Source organism: Rhinoraja longicauda, chromosome 7, assembly GCF_053455715.1.
Source record: "Rhinoraja longicauda isolate Sanriku21f chromosome 7, sRhiLon1.1, whole genome shotgun sequence".
NCBI classification, from domain to species: Eukaryota; Metazoa; Chordata; class Chondrichthyes; order Rajiformes; family Arhynchobatidae; genus Rhinoraja; species Rhinoraja longicauda.
Window position 1 is genome coordinate 58,658,343 of NC_135959.1, and position 25,196 is coordinate 58,683,538.

General features: G+C 41.1%; 1 protein-coding gene across 3 annotated transcripts in view; it reads left to right on the plus strand.

Moving 5' to 3' along the window:
* The window catches only part of tmem135 (transmembrane protein 135), a 302,235-nt gene that overhangs the window by 253,538 nt on the left and 23,501 nt on the right, over window positions 1-25,196 (plus strand). For all 3 annotated transcript variants that reach the window (XM_078402681.1, XM_078402680.1, XM_078402682.1), the window contains 3 exons: window positions 5,713-5,754; window positions 9,663-9,818; window positions 25,066-25,135. In XM_078402681.1, coding sequence (XP_078258807.1) covers window positions 5,713-5,754; window positions 9,663-9,818; window positions 25,066-25,135 — 268 coding nt within the window. The remainder of the gene's footprint in view (window positions 1-5,712; window positions 5,755-9,662; window positions 9,819-25,065; window positions 25,136-25,196) is intronic.

Genomic DNA, 25,196 nt, shown 5'->3' on the forward strand with positions numbered 1-25,196 from the left:
CAGATCATTTCCAGATAACAGTTACTCTGCACATGAAGAAAATGATCCCCAAGATTCTCTTTAACCCTCCTCCCTCTCACCTTAAAACTATGCCCGCCAGTTTTAGAGACCCTTATCATGGGAACAGACTCTGGCTATCTATCCTAACTATGCCTCTCATAATTTGATATACCTCTATCATGTCACTTCTCAGCCGCCTTTGTCCCAGGGAAAAATGATCCACTCTATCAAGTTTTTCCTTTCAACACAAGCTTTCCAATCCAGGTAATATCCTTGTGAAGAAGTGGGAACAAAGAACTGCAGATGCTGGTTAGTACACAAAAGGACACAGAGTGCTGGGGTAATTCAGCAGGTCATGCAGCATCTCTCTCGTACATAGATAAGTGATAGCAAATGCTGCCTGACCCGCTGAATTATCCCAGCACTTAATATCTTTGTGAATCTTTTCTGCGCCCTCCAAGCTTAATCGCAACCAGCCAACGTTCGTACTCAGTGCTTCAGTCGGTGAAGGCAAGCATGCTTATACCTTTTTCACCACCCTATCTACTTGTGTTATCATATCATATCATATATCATATATATATACAGCCGGAAACAGGCCTTTTCGGCCCACCAAGTCCGTGCCGCCCAGCGATCCCCACACATTAACACTATCCTACACCCACTAGGGACAATTTTTACCTTTACCCAGCCAATTAACCTACATACCTGTACGTCTTTGGAGTGTGGGAGGAAACCGAAGATCTCGGAGAAAACCCACGCAGGTCACGGGGAGAACGTACAAACTCCTTACAGTGCAGCACCCGTAGTCAGGATCGAACCTGAGTCTCCGGCGCTGCATTCGCTGTAAAGCAGCAACTCTACCGCTGCGCTACCGTGTTGCCGTCACTTTCAGGGATCTATGCACTTGTGGCCTTCAGTCACTTTGTTCAACAACATTACTTGCCAGTCAATGTGTACGTCCTGCCCTAGTTTAACTTCCCAAAATGCGTCATTTAGAATTTGTACAAGTTAAATTTCAAGTCCCATTTTCCCAGTTGATCTAGATCCTATTCTAGCCTTAGAAAACATTCTTCAGTGTCCACGATACCACGAATTTCAGTGTCATCTTCAGACGTACTAATCATGCCACCGGTGTTCTCATCCAAATCATTAATATATGTGATAAACAATTCTTATGGTTTGGGCACAAGTCTCCAATCTGAAATACAATCCACCACTACCACCCACTGTCTCTTACCACCAAGCTAATTTTGTATCCCATATGTTCTAACCTTTCATGCCGGACTTTGTCAAAAGCTTTCGTAAATGTAGACAACATCTACTGCCCTGCACTTGTAAATCTACTTGGTCACTGCATTAAAAAAAACAAAAAAACAAATTAATGAGATATGATATCCCATGCACAAAATCATGCTAATTAGCCTTAGTCAGACCTTGCCTTTCCAAATGCAAATAAATCCTGCCTCTCAGTTCCATCTATTAACTTTTCCACCACCGATGGAAGGGAATTGGCAAATTGTCTGTGAGATTATATCTGAGAAGAGCTGCCTTTCAGGGTATCTGAGAACTTCAACATTGCTTTCTAAGGCACCGCTTCTGTTGGCACTAAAGTTTTGAACCTAGGTTAATGAAGATAATAGAATGGAGTACATAGTGGTCATTTCCGCAGTCATCAGTCCCTGTCACGGTTAGGGTGGATGCAAATATCTGTAGTTCTTCACTTGTATGTTAATGTTACCAGGCACCTGTGCGCGAATTTAGGGTGTTGCTATTGCCATGCACTGACCATTTTGTTGGTTATTGGTCTTCTCTACTCATACCGAGCAGAAGGGATCCCTGCCCTCCCATATGCTGATGAGTATGCGTCTCAAAGCCTGAGAAAAACAACACCAATGCTGTCTTTCAATTTGACAGGAAGGACAAGTAAACCAAAATCAGTGTCCTCTAACAGGCCAATGTCCACAGCATCGAGGCCTGTGTTACTCTTACTTGACTATGATAGCACTCTGTTTCGAGAGTCTTGGGAGGGGAATATCAGGTGGTTATATAGGAAAGACTAAATGATGTGCTGCAAATTTCTGAACCGTGACAGCTCAAAATGGAGATGAAGAAACATTTGGTTAAATCTGGGTATCATGTCATACAGAAGCAATGCATTAGCAGCAGAAAGAGTACACTACCTCTCAAACTAGCCATGCGCCTGCTCCATTGGCCGCCTCCCAAGACATACCTGGAAGAGTCTGTAATTCACACATTACCCCATTACCTTTCTCATAATACACAAACACATAGTGAAAGGAAGTCATCCTTAATTTCATAGGTCTGCCTAAGAGGCAGAATTGGTAAAGATCCAACAACAAAACTTACTCTTATTACTGTCATAGTGCCACCTTTGGTTGGAGGATTGTAAATGATTGAATAAACCACAGTACAGCTGTGAAGTCATGTTCCGGTCAGCAGTGAGCTAACTTGTTATTTTGTGTCTGAGCTCAAGATATCACAATTACATGAAAAAAAATGTTGAAGGTGCTTCACAGAAGGAACAAGATTTCACAGACGATTTTAAAAGGGAAAAAGAAGTAAGGAGATTTAGGGAAGGGATATCATAGTTTGGGCAAGGTACTTTCAAATATTTGGCCATCAGTAGTTGGGCAAAAAGAGGGGATGCATAAGGCAAGATCCTTTTAATGCTGGAATTCGTTTTAATCTTCATTTTACCTATTATTTCTGAAAAATCAGCACTAATATTGATACTAGTTTACTTTCCTACTTTATGATCTGAAAATATTGGTAAGCCTTTCTTTTCTATTCAACGAGATTACTCTGACAGGTAGCATGTAACATTGGAAAGGACTATACATTTCCTTTATTGAAGAAATAAAACCAACATTGACTTCATGGAATATGATCCTTATTTGTGGTTGAAGTATGAATTAAATAAGAAAAATTGTTCAATGGGGACCTCTCCAGACAGCTTTTAGTACTGCAATAAAACACATACCTGTATAACTTTAGGAAAACTGCTAAGTTCAAACGTACCATTTTGTGAAAGAAACTTTAAATTGACAGATGTATTTTAGAAGTATAATTACAGATTCTTGTAAGTTCCATGTACATCTTCACTATTTGCCCAGGTACTCATTCTTTTAGGAAATATAACTTATTTGGTTGTTCCACCCTAAAATTTAAACATGTAAAATGTTAATGTTTGTTCTTCATGAATAACAGATGATATACTCAAAACTATTTTTCCACTTCTCCCACACAACAGTCTTTTACACATATGTATTTTACACATATGTGCATTTGTGATAATAAAAGTTTGGATAGATGAAATTCCAACTTTAATTTTGTATGTGATAAATGGGGCTTTTTGTTGTTTTGAGAAGTTTGGGGGAAACTGCTTGAGTAATAGGTATTCTAGTACCTAGTATGCTGCTCTTGAGCCACGAGATGAACCAAATTATTGATCAGGGCAAATAAGATAATAGCCAAGATTTTTCTGAGGAAATACAAGGGTTACACTTATGTGTTGGAAAGAACTGCAGATGCTGGTTTAAACTGAAAATAGACACAAAATGCTGGAGTAACTCAGTGGGACAGGCAGCATCTCTGAAAAGAAGGAAGGGGTGACGTTTCGAGTCGAGAAGAAGGGTCTCGACCCAAAAGGTTACTCCTTCCTTCTCCCCACAGGGTTACACTTATGATTGCCAGCTTTTCACAGCAAAAAGTGCTGATAAGTTTCAGGATTCGTGTACAAGTGCAGAAGTCTCAAACTTCCTGCTGGAATGCTCCAATCCATTTTGCTGCTGCAAATTGCCACTGTTCTCCATGTTAAACCTCATGCAGAATCTGTATGGAGGACAGGGAAGACAGAAGAAAATAAAACAAGTTACATTTTTGCTTTCCTTTTGTATAATCTTGGTAAAATATTTCATTATTTTATGTATTTTTGTTTTTAATATTTTAAAAGAATTTTTAATTTTAATGATTTACTTTTTAAAAATAGTAGATATTCCTGAATGTCAGAGACAGTCAGAAACACATAGAAAATGTTAATAGTTACAGCAGCTAGCAAAGCGGTGGATTGGTTTTGCCGCCTGTCAAAGACTTTGAGAGGGATTTTTATTCAGCAGCATGATCTTGTTGGACAGCAAGATTGGCCTGTAGGATATGGCCAACTTAAGTTATAGAGTCATACATTATGAGAACAGACCCTTTGACCCAACTCATCCATGCTAATCAAGATGTCCCATCTAGGCTAGTCCCATTTGCCCTTGTTTGGACCATAAACCTTTCCTATCCATGTACCTGTCCAACGTACGTGACATAAAGAACATGTGCACAGAAAATGGGCAGTAGCTCTTCTCTGTGAAATTCAGGTCATTTATCAGAATTTGTAACTAATTGAGTACCAAAATGGCTTAAGAAACTAGGGGTTTTATTCTTTCCATAGGTGAGAAGAAATTTAAAAATGACCATTTTTTTCCTCACAAGTAGGGATAACCTTTCCATGAAACTGCAAATGCTAGTTATTGACTGCCAATGTTGAGATGCGATTTCAATGATGTGAAGCTGAAGCTCAGCAGACCTGCAGGGGTATTGTTGGAAACAAAAGTTTAATCTGCTTAAAGTTAGCAGCATTATACTATTGTTTCGAGAGATTTCAAAGCAAAATGTAACAACATTGAGGAAAAAGTGACCTAATTCAACAAATGGACAAAGGATGTACAGGAAGCTCTTAAATTCAGAGACAAAAGTACCAAAGCAAAGAGTTATGAAGTGAGGTTAAAATTACAAAAGATTCAATACAGAAAATGCTGTAATTTGAATCTTCAAATTACAAAGTGATTTAATACGGAAGAGTGTCATTTAGCCTATCATGCCTGTTCTAGTGAAATCTGCCCAGGAATGCTCTGAGAATTATTTGATTACAACAAGTCGCCACAATTTTAGTTGCAATCTGGTGTGATTTCCGTAAAGTCTTTAAGAATCCAGAGGATTTGAAGATTAGAGCAAGCCTCCACAACTCCTTTAGGATATACATCCATTTGTATACTTTCTAGCCAGTCCTAGTGAATTTCTTACTTTAAGCATGGTGAATTTTTCATATAAGATCAGTTTTCATCCCATCCATTATGCCCACTGAAATTTTGGCAGCATTCGTTTCCTTGTTAAAGGCGGGTAGAAAGTGCTTATTAACTATTCCAGCATTGCCCTCTGGCTCTATGGGTAGATAATGTTCTTATCCCCTAATCAAATCTTGAACTGTAATTATTATCATTATTATTCCTGGTAAGAGGCCTTAAGGTTATTGAATGGCCTGATAGAATAGACATAGAGATGTTTTCACTCCACACATACACAACGAGGAGCTATAAATATGTCACTAATAAATCCAACAGGGCATTTAGAAGAATCTTAAATTAAGGAGTGGTAAGAATGTGGAGCTTGTTGCCACGAGATAAACATCTTACAATGACACATTTAAGGTATGGTTGGATTAACATGTGGGAGAAAGAAATAGATAAGGTACTGAGGGTAGAAGGATCATAAACACCATATGAACTTGTGAGGTCAAATTGTGGGTTTCTGCACTCATAAAGTATTATGTAAAACTCTGAAGTTTGTCAGACATTGGTGTTTTATGTATATTTTCTGGAATTATTGTTCTGAGATCATTCATGAACTGCGGCATTTGTTTTCCAGATGCAAAGATGGCCTCAAGGGATTTGCTTTCTCTGCACTCAAGTAAGTATAATAATTCAAAATTTCTAAAATAATGGTTACTTGTTTATGATCTGTTTTACAGACAAAACATTAGCCTAATCGTCTATTGCAGATGAGTTTCAAAAATAGACAGTCATCACGGACAGCTTTCTAATTTGCCGTCATCACTCACAGCCTGTTGATGCCTATGATGAATTACAGCAACATTATATTTCAAAGCATACATGTATATTTGTTGCTGTGCTGGAGGAGACTGTTATGAAGTTGCCAAAACGTTCCTCCCTAGTTGCAGCGAGCTGTTCTGAGTGCTGGCATCAAGAAAAAACAGATAAATTTGTCCTTAATTCTCAAGAAATATATAGGTATATAGTTCTGGGACACCAATGAGACAGAAACAAAATAGACTTCTCACCTGGCACATGATTTTATTGTGATTGAATTTCCATGAGAATTAAATTTGCTATGACATTATTTCAGCAATATTAGACAGTAAAGGAAAATAAAAGTAGCTATGCCAAATAAACTTCGCTGACTATTAATTATAGAATGATGGAAGAAATTGTCAATTGGAAAACAATTTCAATCTTATAAGAACGATTGATTGTATAGTAAAGGTTTTCTTTATTTTGGCAAGAGAATGATATCTCCGAGTAAGAATCCCCGAATCAATCTTCATTACGGGCAGGGCAGACAGTCATAATCTTTGACCCAGGATGGAAATGTCAAATTTAAGATTACATCATTCTAAGGTGATAGGGGGAAAGTTTAAAGGAGATGTGCTTTTTTCATCCAGAATGGGGGGTGCCTGGAATGTACCTGCCAGGGGTGGTAGCTTGTGGCATTTAAGAGGCTTTTAGAGAGGCAGGGGAATGTGCAGGTAATGGAAGAATATGGATCACGTGCGGGCAGAAAGGATTAATTTAATTTGGCATCGTGTTCGCCAGAGATTTTTTTGGCTAAAAGGCTTATTTCTAGGCTGTACTTTTCTATATTCTATAATCTCACAAAAAGTGTGTGTCCTTTGGGACAATACCTCATACGCTATTACAGTAAATCCATGAGTCTGTGCATATTGGTTTTTGGTGGCTGATACTAATTAAAATAGAGTAGGTCTGTATCAAGCACTGTCATATTGCCAGACACTTGCCCAAAGCAGGAGGTTATACTCTTGAGATTTGAAAGCTAAAGTACGAGAATTTGGCACTGATACTTCCAATTTATTGAAATTTGTGCCACTTATGGCACACGGCAGGTCCATGACAGACACCACTTCCCTGGTCCTACACTTAACTTTGGAACATCTGGATAACAAGGCCACCCATGCACAACTCCTATTATTCACCATAGCTCTGTCTACAACACCAAAATTCGAAACAAACTCCTGAATCTAGGTCTTGGCACTCCTCGACTTCCTGACCCATACACCATAATTAGTAAAGATACGTGACAAAATGTCCGCCACGATAATTCTCAGCACTGGTGCCCTGTAAGGATGCGTTCTTAGCCCCTTACTATACTCCCCTTACCCTCACGGCTGTGTAGGAAAATTCTGCCCGAACTTATCTACAAGTTTATAGATGACACCACGATATTGGGCTGGATCTCGAACATTGATGAGACGGAGTACACAAATGTGATAGAGCTTGATAACATGGTATCAAGACAACAACGTCTTCCTCAATGTCAGGAAAACAAAGGAGCTACTCAATGATTTCTGGAAGCAGGGTGGTGTACGTGCCCCAGTCTGCATCGGAGGTGTTGAAATGGAGACAGCTGAGAGCTTCAAGCTCCTAGGCGTAAATATAAACAACACCTTGTCCTGCTACAACCGCATTAGTACCATTGCCAAGAAAACAACCAGTGCCTGCACTTCCTCAATGTTTGTTTGCCAACTTGATTTGACAACTGCTCTGCCCAAGACTGCAAGAAGTTGCAGAGTTGTGGATGTATCCCAGTTCATCACGCAAACCCCTCCCCCAATATTGACTACATCTACACTTCATGCTGCTTCAGGAAAACAGCCATCATAATTAAGGACCACTTAGACCACAATCATTCATCCTTCTTTCCTCATCCATTTAGGCAGACAACACAAAAGCTTGAGCGCATGTCCCACCAGATTCAGCAAGGGCTTCTTCCCCTGTTATTAGACCAATGAACAGACCTTTCATAAGCTAAGGATATAAGCCTGACCTCCCAATCTATATCATTGCAGCATGCACTTTTTTTAACAGCATTTCCTCTGTACTTGTAACATTATATTCTGCACTCTGTTTATTTTCTCTTTGCACTGCATATGGTACTTGTGTATGGTCTGAATGTACTTATGTCACCAATCGCCATCTGAAAAACAGATCACTACATATTTTGGTGGCCATTCCTTCTCCAATGCAGATCTGAACACAAACACTGCAATGCAACCATAGGTTTTGTCAGGCTTAGGAGTAGGGTCTCTGAAGACCCTGACCTCCAAGTGAGGACCAAACTGCTTGTCTACAAATCCATTATTCTTTCCACCCTACTATAAGGAGCTGAGACTTGGACCACCCACACCAGACACCCCAGAACCCTCAAACTCTACCACCTGAGGTGCCTCCATAAGATCCTATGTATCAACAGGGAAGACAGTGTGCAGGAAGCAGCTAATGTTGACCATCATCACCACCATCATCAAATGCAGCTCGGATTGACTGGCCATGTTTTGAAGATGCCCGACGTTTGTCTCCCAAAAAAATGCCTAACTCCCAACTACCGCAAGGACAGCAACCCCTACCCCCCACCCCCTCCCCTTCCCCCCAGCCGTCAGAAGAAGTACTACAAGGAAAACATCAGGATTAACCTTTAAAAATGTCACATAAGCCCCATCAACTAGGAGGACTTAGCACCAGATGGAGCAACATGGAGAATCACTGTTTACAAAGGAGCTGCACTCCACAAGGAAGGTTAGTGGAAGGCTGTAAAGCACAAGGGCAGCAATGAAAGGAGAGACATGCCATCAAGATGTCCAATCACATCTCACCACCAATACAACTCACTGCAATAAAGTCTGGGGCTCCAGGGTTGGCCTCTCCAGCCATCTCAGAACCCATAGAAATGACCCACCAGGAGGACAATCATACCTGATTTTGAGTGATCGCTGGTGGTGATGTGTACCATGTAAGGTGTCATTTATTGGAGAGCAAGCAAAACACATTTTTTCACTGTATCTCAGTATACGTAACAATAATAAACTAATACAAATACCAAGCCAAACCACGGCACAATAATTGTTATCAATCATCAATCTTGTGTGATTAACAAGATGTTTCTAATGTATCTTGGGTTTAAGAAAATACCAGTTTTCAGATGGTTTGGTTCAATGTTTAGGATCTCATTTATATCTTCATTTTTCTATGCTTTTCAATGTTATTTCCCTCTTCCCTTGCACATACTGGAAATACTAATTCACACTGCGGAATAATCTTGAACCTGCCAAAAATTATCATATACCTCAAACAAATGGTAGTTCTACATGTACAGCTTAGCATTGAATATGGGTAGATTACTCATTCTTCATTAAACTTTCACTCTCCTTTGGCTCACTGAGTAGTAATGGAAAGCTGGAAGCATATATGACTGCATCCCCTGCTTAGCTAACAGATGTCAAAATGAAAACTAATATCTCAACTGCCACCGTCATTAAGATTACCTAATTAAAGATGGACTGAAAATCAAGTCCTTCAACTTTTGGAGCAATTGTAGATACAATATCCAGAAAGCTGCCAGGATGTTTTATGTAGTCAAAAGTTTCAAAAGTAAATCATTGATTTTTATTTTGTGAGGAATGCCATAGTTCAATAAGTCTAAAATTTGAGACATTTAAAAACAATTTACATTGTTGGTTGATTGAATTTTATTTCATCTTTACATTATTAATTCTTGTCTGTTAGATTTATGATTGGAAAAGAAGAAATTCCAACACATTCAGTTGTGGCAGAACACCGGAATCCCATTACAACCAGTGGCCATATCACTGAGGACCAGGCACTAGAAGGTCGAACCAAGAAATCTTTGATAGCATTGACAAGGCAACTTATTGCCAGAATGTAAGGAATCATTTTAATTTCTCCTCAGATTTTGTGTACATTTCATCCATTGACTAACAGCATAGCTTAGTAATAGATTAACAAAAAACAAGGATAAGTATTGTCTCTATAACTGATTCCGAAATGTTGGGTTTCACCATCTGAAAGCAAATGTCACCAGAAACTGGTGTGAAGTTAAAACGGGGTCATTTATGCGATTGTATTGATGACTTGGACACTCTGACAAATCAGAGGAGATTTCAGATTGCATAATTATTGTGTCCTCTGTGGATAATATGGCATACTTTAGCTTATGTGCCTGTCAATATTCCAAACTATCCTGCTGTCTCGGTGAGAAAATGTCAGCATATAATATTTAGAGGGGGTGAATGATTGTTGTTTTATTTTATTTTATGGTTCTTGGGATCTAATAACATGGGCCGCTGTGATTTTGTTAGCTATTTGGTGTAATAAGCGTCTTTAATAGTCAAACCAATGAGCTTCATTTTAAGAAAAATAAGAATTTTTGATTCATGTTTGAACAAAGGAGTTTCCCCTCTAATTTTCTTGAGGAGTAAAGAGGTTCTGATTGAAATAAAACATGCAAGTGGTTCAATATAACAAGAGGAGTAAAGAATATTAAGACACATATAGAATCAAAGTAAGCTGAAATATTTAAATTCATGGTTACTAGTCCTTTCACTCTGATAATTGAATTAATAAGGGAAGTTTTATGCGATAAACCAAAAATGGATCTTCCTGTGAAGATATTTATTTATCATATTTAATAAAGGTTATTGATATATTATTTATTGAGAAGGACTTAAGGGCAGACAAGCTGCAACAAAACTTGGTCTTACACCCAATGCAGCAAATACACAGGTGATGAAGATCCACTCCAAAACCAGCAACCCTATCCTCATGCACAGCACTGCCCTGGAGGAGGTAGAAACATTCACATACCTAGGCAGTGTTGTGGACACCACCGGAGGGCCAGATGCAGACATAAGCAGCAGGATCAATAAGGCTAGGGTGGTGTTTAACATGCTCAGGAAGATCCGGAGCTCAAAATACATCTCAATCAACACCAAAATACGCATCTTTAACTCAAATGTGAAGCAGGTAATGCTGTATGGATCAGAGACATGGAAAACAACAAAACACACAACAAACAGGCTGCAAACATTCATTAACACCTGCTTCAGGAGAATACTAAACATCTGGAGGAGGAACAAAGTAAGCAATGTGGACCTGTGGAAAAGAGCAAGCCAGGATCCCATTGACTTACAAATTCGAAGGAGAAAATGGAGTTAGATTGGACACACCCTCAGAAAACCTGCCACAAACATCACCCGGCAAGCCCTGAAATGGAACCCACAAGGAAAAAGGAAAAGAGGTCGCCCCAGGAACAGCTGGAGAAGAGGCAGAAATGTCTGGGAGTGGGCTCAACTGGGGAGATCTCGAAAGAACCGCCAACAACCAAGTGAGGTGGAGGACATTTGTCAATGGCCTATGCTCCCTAGAGGAGCAAAGGGCTTATGAAGAAGAAGAATTTAAGGGCAGCACAGTGGCAGAGTTGCTGCCTTACAGCGTGAGAGACCCTGGTTCGATCCTGACTACAGGTGCTGTCTGTATGGAGTTTCTACATTTGCCCTGTGACTGTGTGGATTTTCTCTGGGTGCTCCGGTTTCTTCCCACATCCTAAAGACATGTAGGTTTGTAGATTAATTGGCTTCTGTAAATTGTCCCTCTGGGTGTTGGATAGAACGAGTGTATGGGTGACCGTAGTTGGCACGGACTCGATGGGCCAAAGGGCCTGTTTCCATGCTGTATCTCTAAACTAAACTAAACTAAAGAAGAAATATCGAGTGGAAAATTGATAAGATCCTAGCGAATCCCAGTGAGAAACATGTAATTTGGGATAAATGTTTGATAGCTATATTAAATCTTTAAACTGCACGATAAAACAAGCTTGCTTGGGAAATCGCGATTTTGTATCTTCCAGGCGGCAAGTTAATGAGTGCTTAGAACCTGTTAAAGTGCCTATAGACCATCACTTTCATTAATTGATAAACACAACACCGTGGGTTCTGAAAAACCTGGAATAAACACAGAGGACGCTGAATGTACATCACAGATCAGGTATCAGATGAGGAAGGAAAGGCATAAGACCAGAAGCAGCTAAAATGATCCTACAGTAGTTGACAAAGGGTTACTACTTTCTATTCTTAACTGCAGCTGTTCTAACTTTATTTACCAGCTTTAGGAAGCTCCTGACAGATGCATGGATAAAATTAACAAGGGTAGGTTTGTTTGGGAATATAGAACATTTCAACAGACCAGGCAAGGAATGTTTTCCTCCTAAAACTAGTTCTACTGTAAATCAAATTAGAACACCAGTTTCCAAGTGTCAAAGGTTTAGATATTTTTTGCCTCAAATGTGGCATTGCTTTTATGCTGCATTTTTACTTTTGTCATCTTATATTTTTAGACATTCACTAATATGTACACTATAGGAATAAATCACTCTCCATTACAATCAGTTTTAATTAGTTATCACAATAAAATATTTTCATCAGCAAAAATTATGCCATCAGCCAGGGAGTTTTGAAAAGCTAAATGGTCGGGGCAACTAAACGTCCTTCCATGAATATTTTTAATTTGTGACTAGTTTGTTTCTCGTTAAGGTGCAGGAAGGAAGCTTTAATGGAAAAATAATTTTCTATTGTGGACTTCCAGCATTAGCTTGGTCCTCACAGATTAGTCAGTATTGGTCACAAGGTAACTTAGATCAGAGACAGTATCATACTTGGAGCACATCTCTGTTGCAAATTTAATTGTGTTTCATATAATCTATTCCATTCCTGAGTGAGATTCATAATTTAGAGTTAAAAAGCTGCAGACATTTCTGGCAGTTTTGTGTTGTACACCACACTCATGAGAAAGCAAATTAAGAATATTCAGGCTTACTTCACATAATTTGGCCTGGATTTGAACCCAAGTCTTAAATATAAAAGGGAAGTAGTCAAGTATTTTGTGCCTCAAGCCTGCTTTTTCCTAAAGTTGTTTTAGTTAGCTATTACAGAAGTGGGTTTACTATGGGGAGACTAACTTGGCTTCAGGCAGGAAAAATTAATACAATATACTTGTTACCAGAGTGACAATCATGTACAGGTTTAGTAACTGTGTGTCTCCTTTACTGAAATATTCAAGATTCAAATAATAAAAGAGGATGTGGGTGATATCAAATGTAATTCCTGCTTTACACAGTTCCACATCTGGAGGCCTATTACCAAGAATAACAGACCCTGGAGAGGAGTAGGAAAGAGAGGAACAAAACAGAAACATACATTGTAATTTCCCTTTCCAGTCACTTTCCAGTGACCTGGCAACAGGCAATACGCCCATCCTTTCAGCTGCAGCCAAAGAGTGATTTTCAGCAGAAAAAAACAATTGAATAAAAAAGGAACATTACCAAAGAAAAATATATTTGCGAAACAAAACTATTCAAGAAAATTTGAATATCAATAGACAATAGACAGTAGGTGCAGGAGTAGGCCATTCAGCCCTTCGAGCCAGCACCGCCATTCAATATGATCATGGCTGATCATTCGCAATCAGTACCCCGTTCCTGCCTTCTCCCCATACCCCCTGACTCTGCTATCATTAAGAGCTCTATCTAGCTCTCTCTTGAAAGCATCCAGAGAATTGGCTCCACTGCCTTCTGAAGCAGAGAATTCCACAAAATTACAACTCTCCGAGTGAAAAAGTTTTTCCTCATCTCTGTTCTAAATGGCCTACCCCTTATTAGACAATAGACAATAGACAATAGGTGCAGGAGTAGGCCATTCAGCCCTTCGAGCCAGCACCGCCATTCAATGCGATCATGGCTGATCACTCTCAATCAGTACCCCATTCCTGCCTTCTCCCCATACCCCCTCACTCCGCTATCCTTAAGAGCTCTATCCAGCTTTCTCTTGAAAGCATCCAACGAACTGGCCTCCACTGCCTTCTGAGGCAGAGAATTCCACACCTTCACCACTCTCTGACTGAAAAAGTTCTTCCTCATCTCCGTTCTAAATAATAATAATAATAATAATGTATTACATTTATATAGCGCTTTTCATACACTCAAAGACGCTTTACAGGGATTTAAAGAACATAGGGAAGTGAATAAATAGATAAATAAGTAAACGAACAGAGAAAGGAGACAGAAGGTGAGGTGACCTTCAGTGGTTGAAGGCAGTACTGAACAGGTGAGACTTCAGTGATGTTTTGAATGTGGTGAGTGAGGAGGAGTCTCTGACGGTTTGGGGTAGTGAGTTCCATAGGGTGGGAGCAGCGATGGAGAAAGCCCTGTCCCCCCAGGATCTGAGTTTGGTCCGGATGGGGGGGATAGGAGATTGGCAGCAGCAGAGCGGAGGGTGCAGGTGGGAGTGTGCCTGTGGAGGAGGTCAGTCAGGTAGGATGGGGCCAGGTTATGGAGGGCTTTGTAGGTCATGAGGAGGATTTTGTACTGGATTCTCTGGGGGATGGGGAGCCAGGGTGGACGGAGACGGGCAATGTTTTTGAGGTGGAAGAAGGCTGTCTTTGTGATGTGTTTGATGTGTTTGTCGAAGGAGAGGGTTTGATCAAAGATGATTCCAAGATTCCGGATGTGAGGGGAGGTGGATACTGGGAGACCATCAATATTGAGGATGAAGTTTTGGGTGGATTTGGTGAGCGTTTTTGGACCAATGATGATGATTTCAGATTTGTTGCAGTTGAGTTTGAGGAAATGGCCTACCCCTTATTCTTAAACTGTGGCCCCTTGTTCTGGACTCCCCCAACATTGGGAACATGTTTCCTGCCTCTAATGTGTCCAATCCCCTAATTATCTTATATGTTTCAATAAGATCCCCCCTCATCCTTCTAAATTCCAGTGTATACAAGCCTAATTGCTCCAGCCTTTCAACATACGACAGTCCCGCCATTCCGGGAATTAACCTAGTGAACCTACGCTGCACGCCCTCAATAGCAAGAATATCCTTCCTCAAATTTGGCGACCAAAACTGCACACAGTACTCCAGGTGCGGTCTCACCAGGGTCCGGTACCACTGTAGAAGGACCTCTTTGCTCCTATACTCAACTCCTCTTGTTATGAAGGCCAACATTCCATTGGCTTTCTTCACTGCCTGCTGTACCTGCATGCTTCCTTTCAGTGACTGATGCACTAGGACACCCAGATCTCGTTGAACATCCCCTCTTCCTAACTTGACACCATTCAGATAATAATCTGCCTTTCTATTCTTACTTCCAAAGTGAATAACCTCACACTTATCTACATTAAACTGCATCTGCCATGTATTCGCCCATTCACCCAACCTGTCCAAGTCACCCTGCAGCCTTATTGCATCTTCCTCACAATTCACACTACCCCCCAGCTTAGTATCATCTGCAAATTTGCTAATGGTACTTTTAATCCCTTCATCTAAGTCATTAATGTATATCGTAAATAGCTGGGGTCCCAGCACCGAACCTTGCGGTACCCCACTGGTCACTGCCTGCCATTCCGAAAGGGACCCCTTTATCCCCACTCTTTGCTTTCTGTCTGTCAACCAATTTTCTATCCATGTCAGTACCCTACCCCCAATACCATGTGCTCTAATTTTGCCCACTAATCGCCTATGTGGGACCTTGTCGAAGGCTTTCTGAAAGTCGAGGTACACCACATCCACTGACTCTCCCCTGTCAATTTTCCTAGTTACATCCTCAAAAAATTCCAGTAGATTTGTCAAGCATGATTTCCCCTTCGTAAATCCATGCTGACTCGGAATGATCCTGTTACTGCTATCCAAATGCTCAGCAATTTCGTCTTTTATAATTGACTCCAGCATCTTCCCCACCACTGATGTCAGACTAACTGGTCTATAATTACCCGTTTTCTCTCTCCCTCCTTTCTTAAAAAGTGGGATAACATTTGCTATCCTCCAATCCACAGGAACTGATCCTGAATCTATAGAACATTGAAAAATGATCTCCAATGCTTCCACTATTTCTAGAGCCACCTCCTTAAGTACCCTGGGATGCAGACCATCAGGCCCTGGGGATTTATCAGCCTTCAGTCCCATCAGTCTACCCAAAACCATTTCCTGCCTAATGTGGATTTCCTTCAGTTCCTCCATCACCCTAGGTTCTCCGGCCCCTAGAACATTTGGGAGATTGTGTGTATCTTCCTCAGTGAAGACAGATCCAAAGTAACGGTTTAACTCGTCTGCCATTTCTTTGTTCCCCATAAACTGTTCCCCATTCCCTCTTAAACTGTGGCCCCTGGTTCTGGACTCCCCCAACATTGGGAACATGTTTTCTGCCCCAACATTGGGAACATGTTTCATTTGACATATAAGCCAAAGAATACAGCTATTAAATTTCCTGAGCTCTGCATTAAAACAGGACTTGTTTATAGTTCGAAGAAGGGTCCCGGCCCGAAACGTCACCCATCCTTTTTTTCAGAGATGCTACCTGACCTGCTGAGTTACTCCAGCATTCTGTGTCCATCTTCATGTTTATCAATGCCTAATATATGATCAATTCCTCAGTTTGTTACACAGTATTTAGACAAGTGACTTTATCAAGATTGAATAGATGACGTATGCATTAATGACAAAGGAAATAATATTTTTGTCAATTTATATCCCTCTCTATATATACAAAATGAAATGATCTTTGACATTTTAAAATGTCAAAAATTATTTCATTTTGTAAATATAGAGATAGAGTGGGAGAATGTTTAAAACCCAATAAAACTAATTCTGAATGAAATTATTAATTTACCAACTCTGACACTGTAGTTGTTGTCACTCAGATTCACTCCAATATCTAAAATGTTCAAGCTGGCTTTTCAATCATCTAAAATGTCAGAAGATAGACACAAAAAGCTGGAGTAACTCAGCGGGACAGGCAGCATCTTTGGAGAGAAGGAATGGGTGATGTTTCAGGTCGAGACCCTTCTTCAGACCTGAAACATCACCCATTCCTTCTCTCCAAAGATGCTGCCTGTCCCGCTGAGTTACTCCAGCTTTTTGTGTCTATCTTCGGTTTAAACCAGCATCTGCAGTTCCTTCTTGCACATCTAAAATGTCAGCACCATTAATTAAATTCAAAAAACCCACTTGGAACCATAAGAAATTTGTAGTCTTCAAGTTATATAGTGCAGAAACATACTTTCTGGTCCACTCTGTCCATATCACCTATGAAGTACCCACCATACAGTTTTGGTCTCCTAATGTGAGGAAAGACATTCTAGCCTTAGAGGGAGTACAGAGAAGGTTCACCAGATTGATCCCTGGAATGGCAGGACTTTCATATGAAGAAAGACTGGATAGACTAGGCTTATACTCGCTGGAATTTAGAAGACTGAGGGGGGATCTTATTGAAACATATAAAATTCTTAAGGGGTTGGAGAGGCTAGATGCGGGAAGATTGTTCCCGATGTTGGGGAAGTCCAGAACCAGGGGTCACAGCTTAAGGATAAGGGGGAAGTCTTTTTGGACCGAGATGAGAAAACATTTCTTCACACAGAGAGTGGTGAGTCTGTGGAATTCTCTGCCACAGAAGGTAGTTGAGGCCAGTTCATTGGCTATATTTAAGAGGGAGTTAGATGTGGCCCTTGTGGCTAAAGGGATCAGGGGGTATGGAGAGAAGGCAGGTACAGGTTACTGAGCTGGATGATCAGCCATGATCATATTGAATGGCGGTGCAGGCTCGAAGGGCCGAATGGCCTACTCCTGCACCTATTTTCTATGTCTATGTTTCTATACCCATCCCATTTACTAGCACTTGATATGCAGTCATTGGTGCCTTGGTGGTTCAAGTGCTGATCTAGATACTTCATAAATGACGTAAGAGTCTCCGATGCACCACGCTCGTGACCTTCAACCACTGGGTGAAAAATAATATTCCCTGTATTCCCTTTATACCTCTTACACCTGACCTGAAATCAAATGCCTTCTGTTTATAGATACCTCTGCTACAAATAAAAAATACATGGAGTTATTTAGTGTTACACAATGGCCCAGTCAGGTCAATGCCATAAGCACACCAGTTTAGTAATGGAGTTCCCGTTGTGACCATTGTGTAGCATTATATAGTAGATTTGCAGAGGTGGGTTTGAAAGATTGTACTGCAGTGGTAGGCCAGAGTAGGGCTGGATACACTTAAGCAACTTGCAAAGTGCATTTTCTCATTGGATATGAGTTTGTGTAGTTGGTTGGTGAGGCGAGGAATGTGCTTTGCACAATGTTTAGGCCTTAGAATCTTTGGTAGAGGGATTAATTATAGAGTTCTTGGGATGATATGTAATGTCAAATGCAGCAAAAAAATGAGGCTGATATATAATGACTAATTCTAGACACATCTGCAATGTTTTGCAGTGTCAATCACCAAGAGCAGATGTCCATAGGGTGGACGCTCTTGGAACTCAGTGTAACCCGGACAGTTTTTTGCATGGACTGTTCAGTCTCTTGGCTTCCATTGGTGCCTGCTTCAACTGTGTCTGACAGCTCATTATTCAACTTGTGATCATGCCTCAGCCTCTGCCCATTCGCATAAAACCCCAGTGATATCAGCATTTTGTAATTAGGAAAACGGGGGAAGTTGTCTTGAAAGTACTTGTCTGGCGTTGTCTGGAGTTATTTAGTGTTACACAATGACCCAGTCAGGTCAATGCCATAAGCACACCAGTTTAGTAATGGAGTTCCCGTTGTGACCGTTGTGTAGCATTATATAGTAGATTTGCAGAGGTGGGTTTGAAAGATTGTACTGCAGTGGTAGGCCAGAGTAGGGCTGGATATGCTCTACAGTAATTGATCTGCTCTCCTGTTTTAATGTGTGTAATGTGTTCTGGTTCAGAGCAAATTCAAGCTTCAGTGGACAATGCTGGCACAATCTGTTCCCACAATCAGGTGTGTGGCAAATTGTTGGTGTACAGCTTGGATCACTCGCACATCCCTGAGACGTTCCACTGGTCTGTCACCAATAGACATCCGATTAAGTATTCAGCTGATTTCCACCTTTTCTTCAGGTATATGCTTGACATTTTAATTATATTTAAAACACCATTAAAGCCCAACTCTATTTGGTGTAAGCATGGTTGACCTGATCTTAAATATGTTAAGTGAAGGAAGGAACTGTAGATGCTGGTTTAAAATGAAGATAGACACAAAAAGCTGGATTAACTCAGCGGGATAGGCAGCACCTCTGGAGAGAAGGAATGGGCGACGTTTCAGGTCAAGACCCTTCAGAGTGGTTAGGGATTAGGGAAATGAGAGATGTAGACAATGATGTAAAGAGATAAAGAACAATGAATGAAAGATCTGCGAAATAGTAACAATGATAAAGGAAAGGCCATTGTAAGCTGTTTGTTGGGTGAAAACGAGAAGCTAATGCGACTTGGGTGGGGGAGGGATAGAGAGAGAGGGAATGCCAGGGCTACCTAAAGTTAGAGAAATCAATCTTCATACCACTGGATTGTAAGCGGCCCAAGCAAAATATGAGATGCTGTTCCTCCAATTTTGCTTTTGGAAGGGAGTTGCGGAGGGATCAATCTCTGACAATGGAGGAGACCTAGGACAGAAAGGTTTGTGTGGGAATGGGAAGGAGAATTAAGGTGTTTAGCAACCGGGAAATCAGGTAGATTCAAGCAGACTGAGCGAAGGTGTTCAGCGAAACGATCGCCCAGTCTCCGTTTGCTCTCGCCGATGTATAAGAGGCCATATCTTGAACGACAGATACAGTAGATGAGGTTGGAGGAGGTGCAAGCAAACTTCTGCCTAACCTTAAAGGACTGTCAGGGTCTCTGGGCAGAGTCGAGGGAGAGGTATAGGAACAAGTGTTGCATCTTCTGCAGTTGCAGGGGAAGGTACCTGGGGGGGGTTTGGTGGGAAGGGATAAGTTAACCAGGGAGTTGCGGAGGGATTAGTCTTTGTGGAAGGCGGAAAGGGGTGGTGATGGGAAATGTGGCTAGTGGTAGGATCCCGTTGGTGGTGGCGGAAATTTCAAGAATTATTTCGTGTATGCGACGGCTGATGGGGCGGAAGGTCAGGACTCTGTCTCTGTGCGACTCGGGGGAGGGGGAGCAAGGGTGGAACTGCGGGGTACCGAGGAGACACGAGTGAGGGCCTCATCTCTGATGATAGAGTAGAGCCCCGTTCCCTAAAGAATGAGGACATCTCGGATGTTCTCGCATGGAACACCTCAACTTGGATGCAGATGCAGCATAGGCAGAGGAATTGGGAGTAGGGGATAGAATCTTTGCAGGAAGCAGGTGGGGAGAAGTGTAGTTGAGATAGTTGTGGGAGTCAGTTGGATTGTAATAGACGTCAGTCGAGAGTCTATTTCCTGTGATGGAGACTTATGAGATCAAGAAAGGAGAGGGAGGTGTCGGAGATGGTCCAAGTAAATTTGAGTACAGGATGGAAATTGGTGGTGAAGTTGATGGTCCAAGAGTTCTGCATGGGTGCAGGAGGTAGCACCAACGCAGTCGACAATGTAATGGAGATGGAGTTCGGGGATAGGGCCAGTGCACGCCTGGAACAGGGATTGTTCAACGTACCCTACAAAGAAGCAGTCATAGCTGGGGCCAAAGCATGTGCCCATAGCTACGCCTTGGACTTGAGGAAATGGGAGGAGTCGAAGTAGAAGTTGTTAAGGGTGAGGACCAGCTCCGCAAGGAATGAAATGATCTTTGACATTTTAAAATGTCAAAAATTATTTCATTTTGTATTTATAGAGATAGAGTGGGAGAATGTTTAAAACCCACTAAAACTAATTCTGAATGAAATTATTAATTTACCAACTCTGACACTGTAGTTGTTGTCACTCAGATTCTCTCCAATATCTAAAATGTTCAAGCTGGCTTTTCAATCGTCTAAAATGTCAGAAGATAGACACAAAAAGCTGGAGTAACTCAGCGGGACAGGCAGCATCTTTGGAGAGAAGGAATGGGTGATGTTTCGGGTCGAGACCCTTCTTCAGACCTGAAACATCACCCATTCCTTCTCTCCAAAGATGCTGCCTGTCCCACTGAGTTCTCCAGCTTTTTGTGTCTATCTTCGGTTTAAACCAGCATCTGCAGTTCCTACTTGCACATCTAAAATGTCAGCACCATTAATTAAATTGGATGGTTTTGCAGTCGAGGAAGAAATGGAGGGCTTTACGGCCTTCCTGGTGGGGGATGGAGCAGTAGAGTGACCAAACATCCTTAGTAAAGATGAGGGTGTGGGGGTCGGAAAGACGAATTCATTAAAAAGACGAAGGGTATGTGAGGTATCTTGGACATAGATATATTAACCTGCCTTTGCTCCATATTCCCAACCACAGTAATAATTTATATCTATCTTGATTAAAGGCCGTTACATGGCATTGTTGTAATTTTGGTGTTCCCACACGCAGCAGAGAGTTAGAATATCTACCTATTAGACCAAGTCAAGCAGGTTTGAGCTTTTGGTATTTGCTTTATATGGTCTGGTCCTGGCATGTTCAGAAAAGATCTTGCAAGTGGTAACAGGTCCATTGGTGGTGGGTAGACCTCAGTTTCTCCACCCCTAAGGCCATATTCCCAGAATGCAGGAGGGAGGGCTCACTTGTCAAATTTGGCTGAGTTAAGAATACTTTAAATGCATCTCAGTTAGATTTAGAAACATTTAGAATGGCTGTAGATAAAACATTTTTTAAACAAATAATAAAATAGTTAAAATTAAGCTATTTCTTTTTTTTCATCCAATGTTGGGATGTTGGGAATCCCCATTCCAACAAATGGCAACTCTGCTGTACAAGGTGTAGTTTCGGAGATGTGGACTCACCAGTGTAAAGTTGGGGAACTGTAGCATCCGTTACCCAGCATTTAGCGTACTTACAGTAGGTGCATGTTAGTCGGGACTTGCTTGGGGACAGCTATCTATACACTGACGGTTCCCACCTCTAGGCACAGCCAGCAGGATTTGTCCCAATGTCTTCCATTGTAGAGAAATATAAATAAGGCTTCATGGGAGATGTAAGAGCAGATATATAGATACATCAAAGAAAAGCGCAAAAGCAATAGGGTTATAGTAGTGAGGGACTTTAACTTCCTCAATACTGTGATTGCATTGGTGCAGGGGCTAAGATGGGTTGGAATTTTGACAGTGCGTACGGGAGTTTTTTTAAAGCCAATAAATAGATAGTCCTCCTGGAGACAGGATTAAACATGATTTTCTTTGTAATAGAGAACACTGATGGGTGAACTGATTGTATGAAAAAAATGAGGGAGATAGATAGTGTGGACTTGTTTTCCTTGTGATGGGATTGGCAGAGGTGTAAGATGAAAGGTATGGTTTAATGGGTATCTTAACGGGCATATTTTAACATAGAGAGTGGTTGGAATTTGGACATGTTGCCTAAGGAGAAGGTGGAGGAAATCCCGGGAAGCTGTGCGGCGGCGGGAGTATCCCGGGGAGCCGCGGCCCGTATATTGGGGACCCGCACGGAAGGTCCAGCGCACTCCCTGGAGACTGAGGACTCGCCCGCCCAGTGGGCCCAACTCACCCGCTGAAGCCCAACTCACCCGCCACGGATGGTAGAACCATGAACCTGCGTCGGCAACCAGAAACCGCTGGCTCGCCCGCCATGTACCGAGGACTCGTCCGCTACGGACGGAGGACCCACGGACTGGAACCCCGCCCGGATCACCCTCCATGGATCGAGGACCCATGGGAACCCGCCTGGAAGGCAGGTTAGCAGACCGGCTGCGGGAGGAAGTGCACGGCCTCGACAGTTGGAGGCCCTGCAGCAGCCTGGGGCTCGGATGGACTGGGCGCCGCTCCCAGAGGCCAAGCATGTGGATCAGACGCAGCCTACGGCAGTGGAGCAGCGGAGGAGGACACCACGGCCACGCTTGACCAGGCCTAGCCCTGTAACACTGCCAGGATAATGGACCTTCATGGTTAAATCAAGATCCCTGCACTTACAACTGAGACTTGAAAATGGCGCCAAACTGTCGTCGCTGTATACTGTATTGGTGTACTACTGCTATGATCTGTATCTGAGGTGCTTATCTAATATTTATCTAAGTGCTTATGTATAGTGATACTTGTACTGAACTGTATACAAAAATGAATTTCACTGTAACTTGGTACCAAATAACGTACCATACCATAACCATACCATACTTTCACAATAATCAGAAAGTATGTGGACAGTTATTTGAAGCCTAGAAATCTATGGACCAAATGGAGGTAAATGGGTCTAGTACAATGTTCAGCGAGGACATAGTGGAGCGAAGAACCTGTTTGTGTACTGTATGATTATAACTCTGGAAAAGGAAAATATCAGAGAAAGACATTTTGACAATTCTAATTGCATATTTGAGGAAGTCTGCTGTCACAGTAACGTTGCAGGGGGGGGGGGGGGGGGAAGGTTTTCCTAGGCTTGAATCAAGCACCTGAAGCTATCAGTGGAATTTGCATGTTTTCCCACTATGACTGCATGGATTTTGCCTAAGTGCTCTGGTTTCCCCTCATGTTCCAAAGATGTGTTGGTTGTTACGTTAATCTGTAGGTGACTGGTGGACCAATTGGTGGATGAGGGAATGGAACTGCTCTGATAACCATCAGGCACTCAATAGGTTAAATATCTGATTTATGTTATGAGGAAATATAATAAATAAAAGTAATACCATAACATATAATTCTATATTTCAGGGTATTGTATAGAACCTTAGAAATGATTAGGTACTTCTTGAATTGCAGTCACTGTAATTATGTTGTAGACTTAACTGGCAACAACAAGCAATTCAATTATGACGAGATCTATTTCTTAATGTTGATTAAAAGATAAATATGCAGTGGGGATACGTCCTCTGGTCATTTTGAACATACTGATTAGCGAACAGGACTTCAGTTTAACATAAGTTAAAAAAAGAAAATTATGGAAATGCTCAGCAGGTCAGGCAGTAGCTGTGGACAGAATTCACATTTCTTGTTGAAGGCGCTTCATCAGAACATCCTTATTCAATTTAACACATTCAAAGGTCCACACTTTGACAGTCTGTATTTAAAAGCTAATTTTCTTGATTTGGCAATGATTTTAGACTTTAACTGAGTTTTAAGTACACATTCTGTTGAACTTAATGTCATCAAAATGCTAATTGTATTATCACCTTTATAAGTGTCTTTTGTAACATTCTTGCAGGTTTTTCATTCTGATTTTAAACTCTAGATTATACTTCTATGACATGCATTTCTAAAACTTGGCTTTAGTGATATTTATGGTGACGATTTAAAATGTCACATCCATCTTCATGTCTCTCTACAACCTTGCATCATGCTATCTTTGCAACCTTCTCAGGAGTCCTGTATTCACCCCTGCATTTTTAAATCTTCCATTCTCTTCCCTGGATTCTGTTTCCTCAGCCACTGATCGGGTCAAAATCTTTAATCACCTTTGCTTATCCTACGAAGCTCATGTCTTGAAGACAACTATCTCTCTGGATGGGCTTGAAATGCACAATGGATGTGCAACTAATGATGCATTTTAGCCCATGGATAACACAGGCCAGAAGCAATTTAAATTCTGATCTAACTTGCATACTGCCAGAAAATTGATACTCGGTCTTCATGCAATTAATGAAACTTGGGCCAGCTTTGCGTACTTTATAAAGGCCCCACTTGTTTATAGAAGACAATTGACATAAACCAAATAGTGCTACTGCTAAGGTTCATTGCTTGATCAACAGGTTGCAATGCAGCATTACTGCTTAATTCTACACATTTTTAAAATATTTGTGAAAAATGAAGCAAGGTGATGGATGAATGGCACCACAATGTGCTCAAGGATGCCTTCCCTGACTGACATATGTAATGCCAGCGTTGATATATCAGTATGAAGAAATCTAAGGCTTTGACAGTTAAGCTGAAACCATGATATAATTTAGTATTGTGAAGCATGCGACCTTTTAGTTGGAAGTTTAAACAAAATCTGAATGTGCTGCTTGTAACCTGATGTATGACCGAATATTTTGCTTCCCTGATTTAATGTCCACACAACAGTTAATTTATTATGGCTGTCAGTTGAAAGTCGACTGGTACAGTGCTTCTCGTTCACATTATTTTATGGGGTGTATTAAATTGTCATGTATTATAAAATAACATAAAACAGTTGTTTTGTCTTTTATGGTTTACATATCTGAGATACTTTTCAAAAAGGGCACTATTAAAATAGGAGGAATAGATGTTAATTTTTTTTTTCTGTTCAGTTGCAAATGTGGCCCAAGACACAGATGTTGTAAGCATTATGAAGACAACTGCATATCCTACTGTGTTAAAGTGAGTAATTATTTTCCATTGAAACTAGCAGTAGATTTATTATTTTACAATTCAAGGCCAT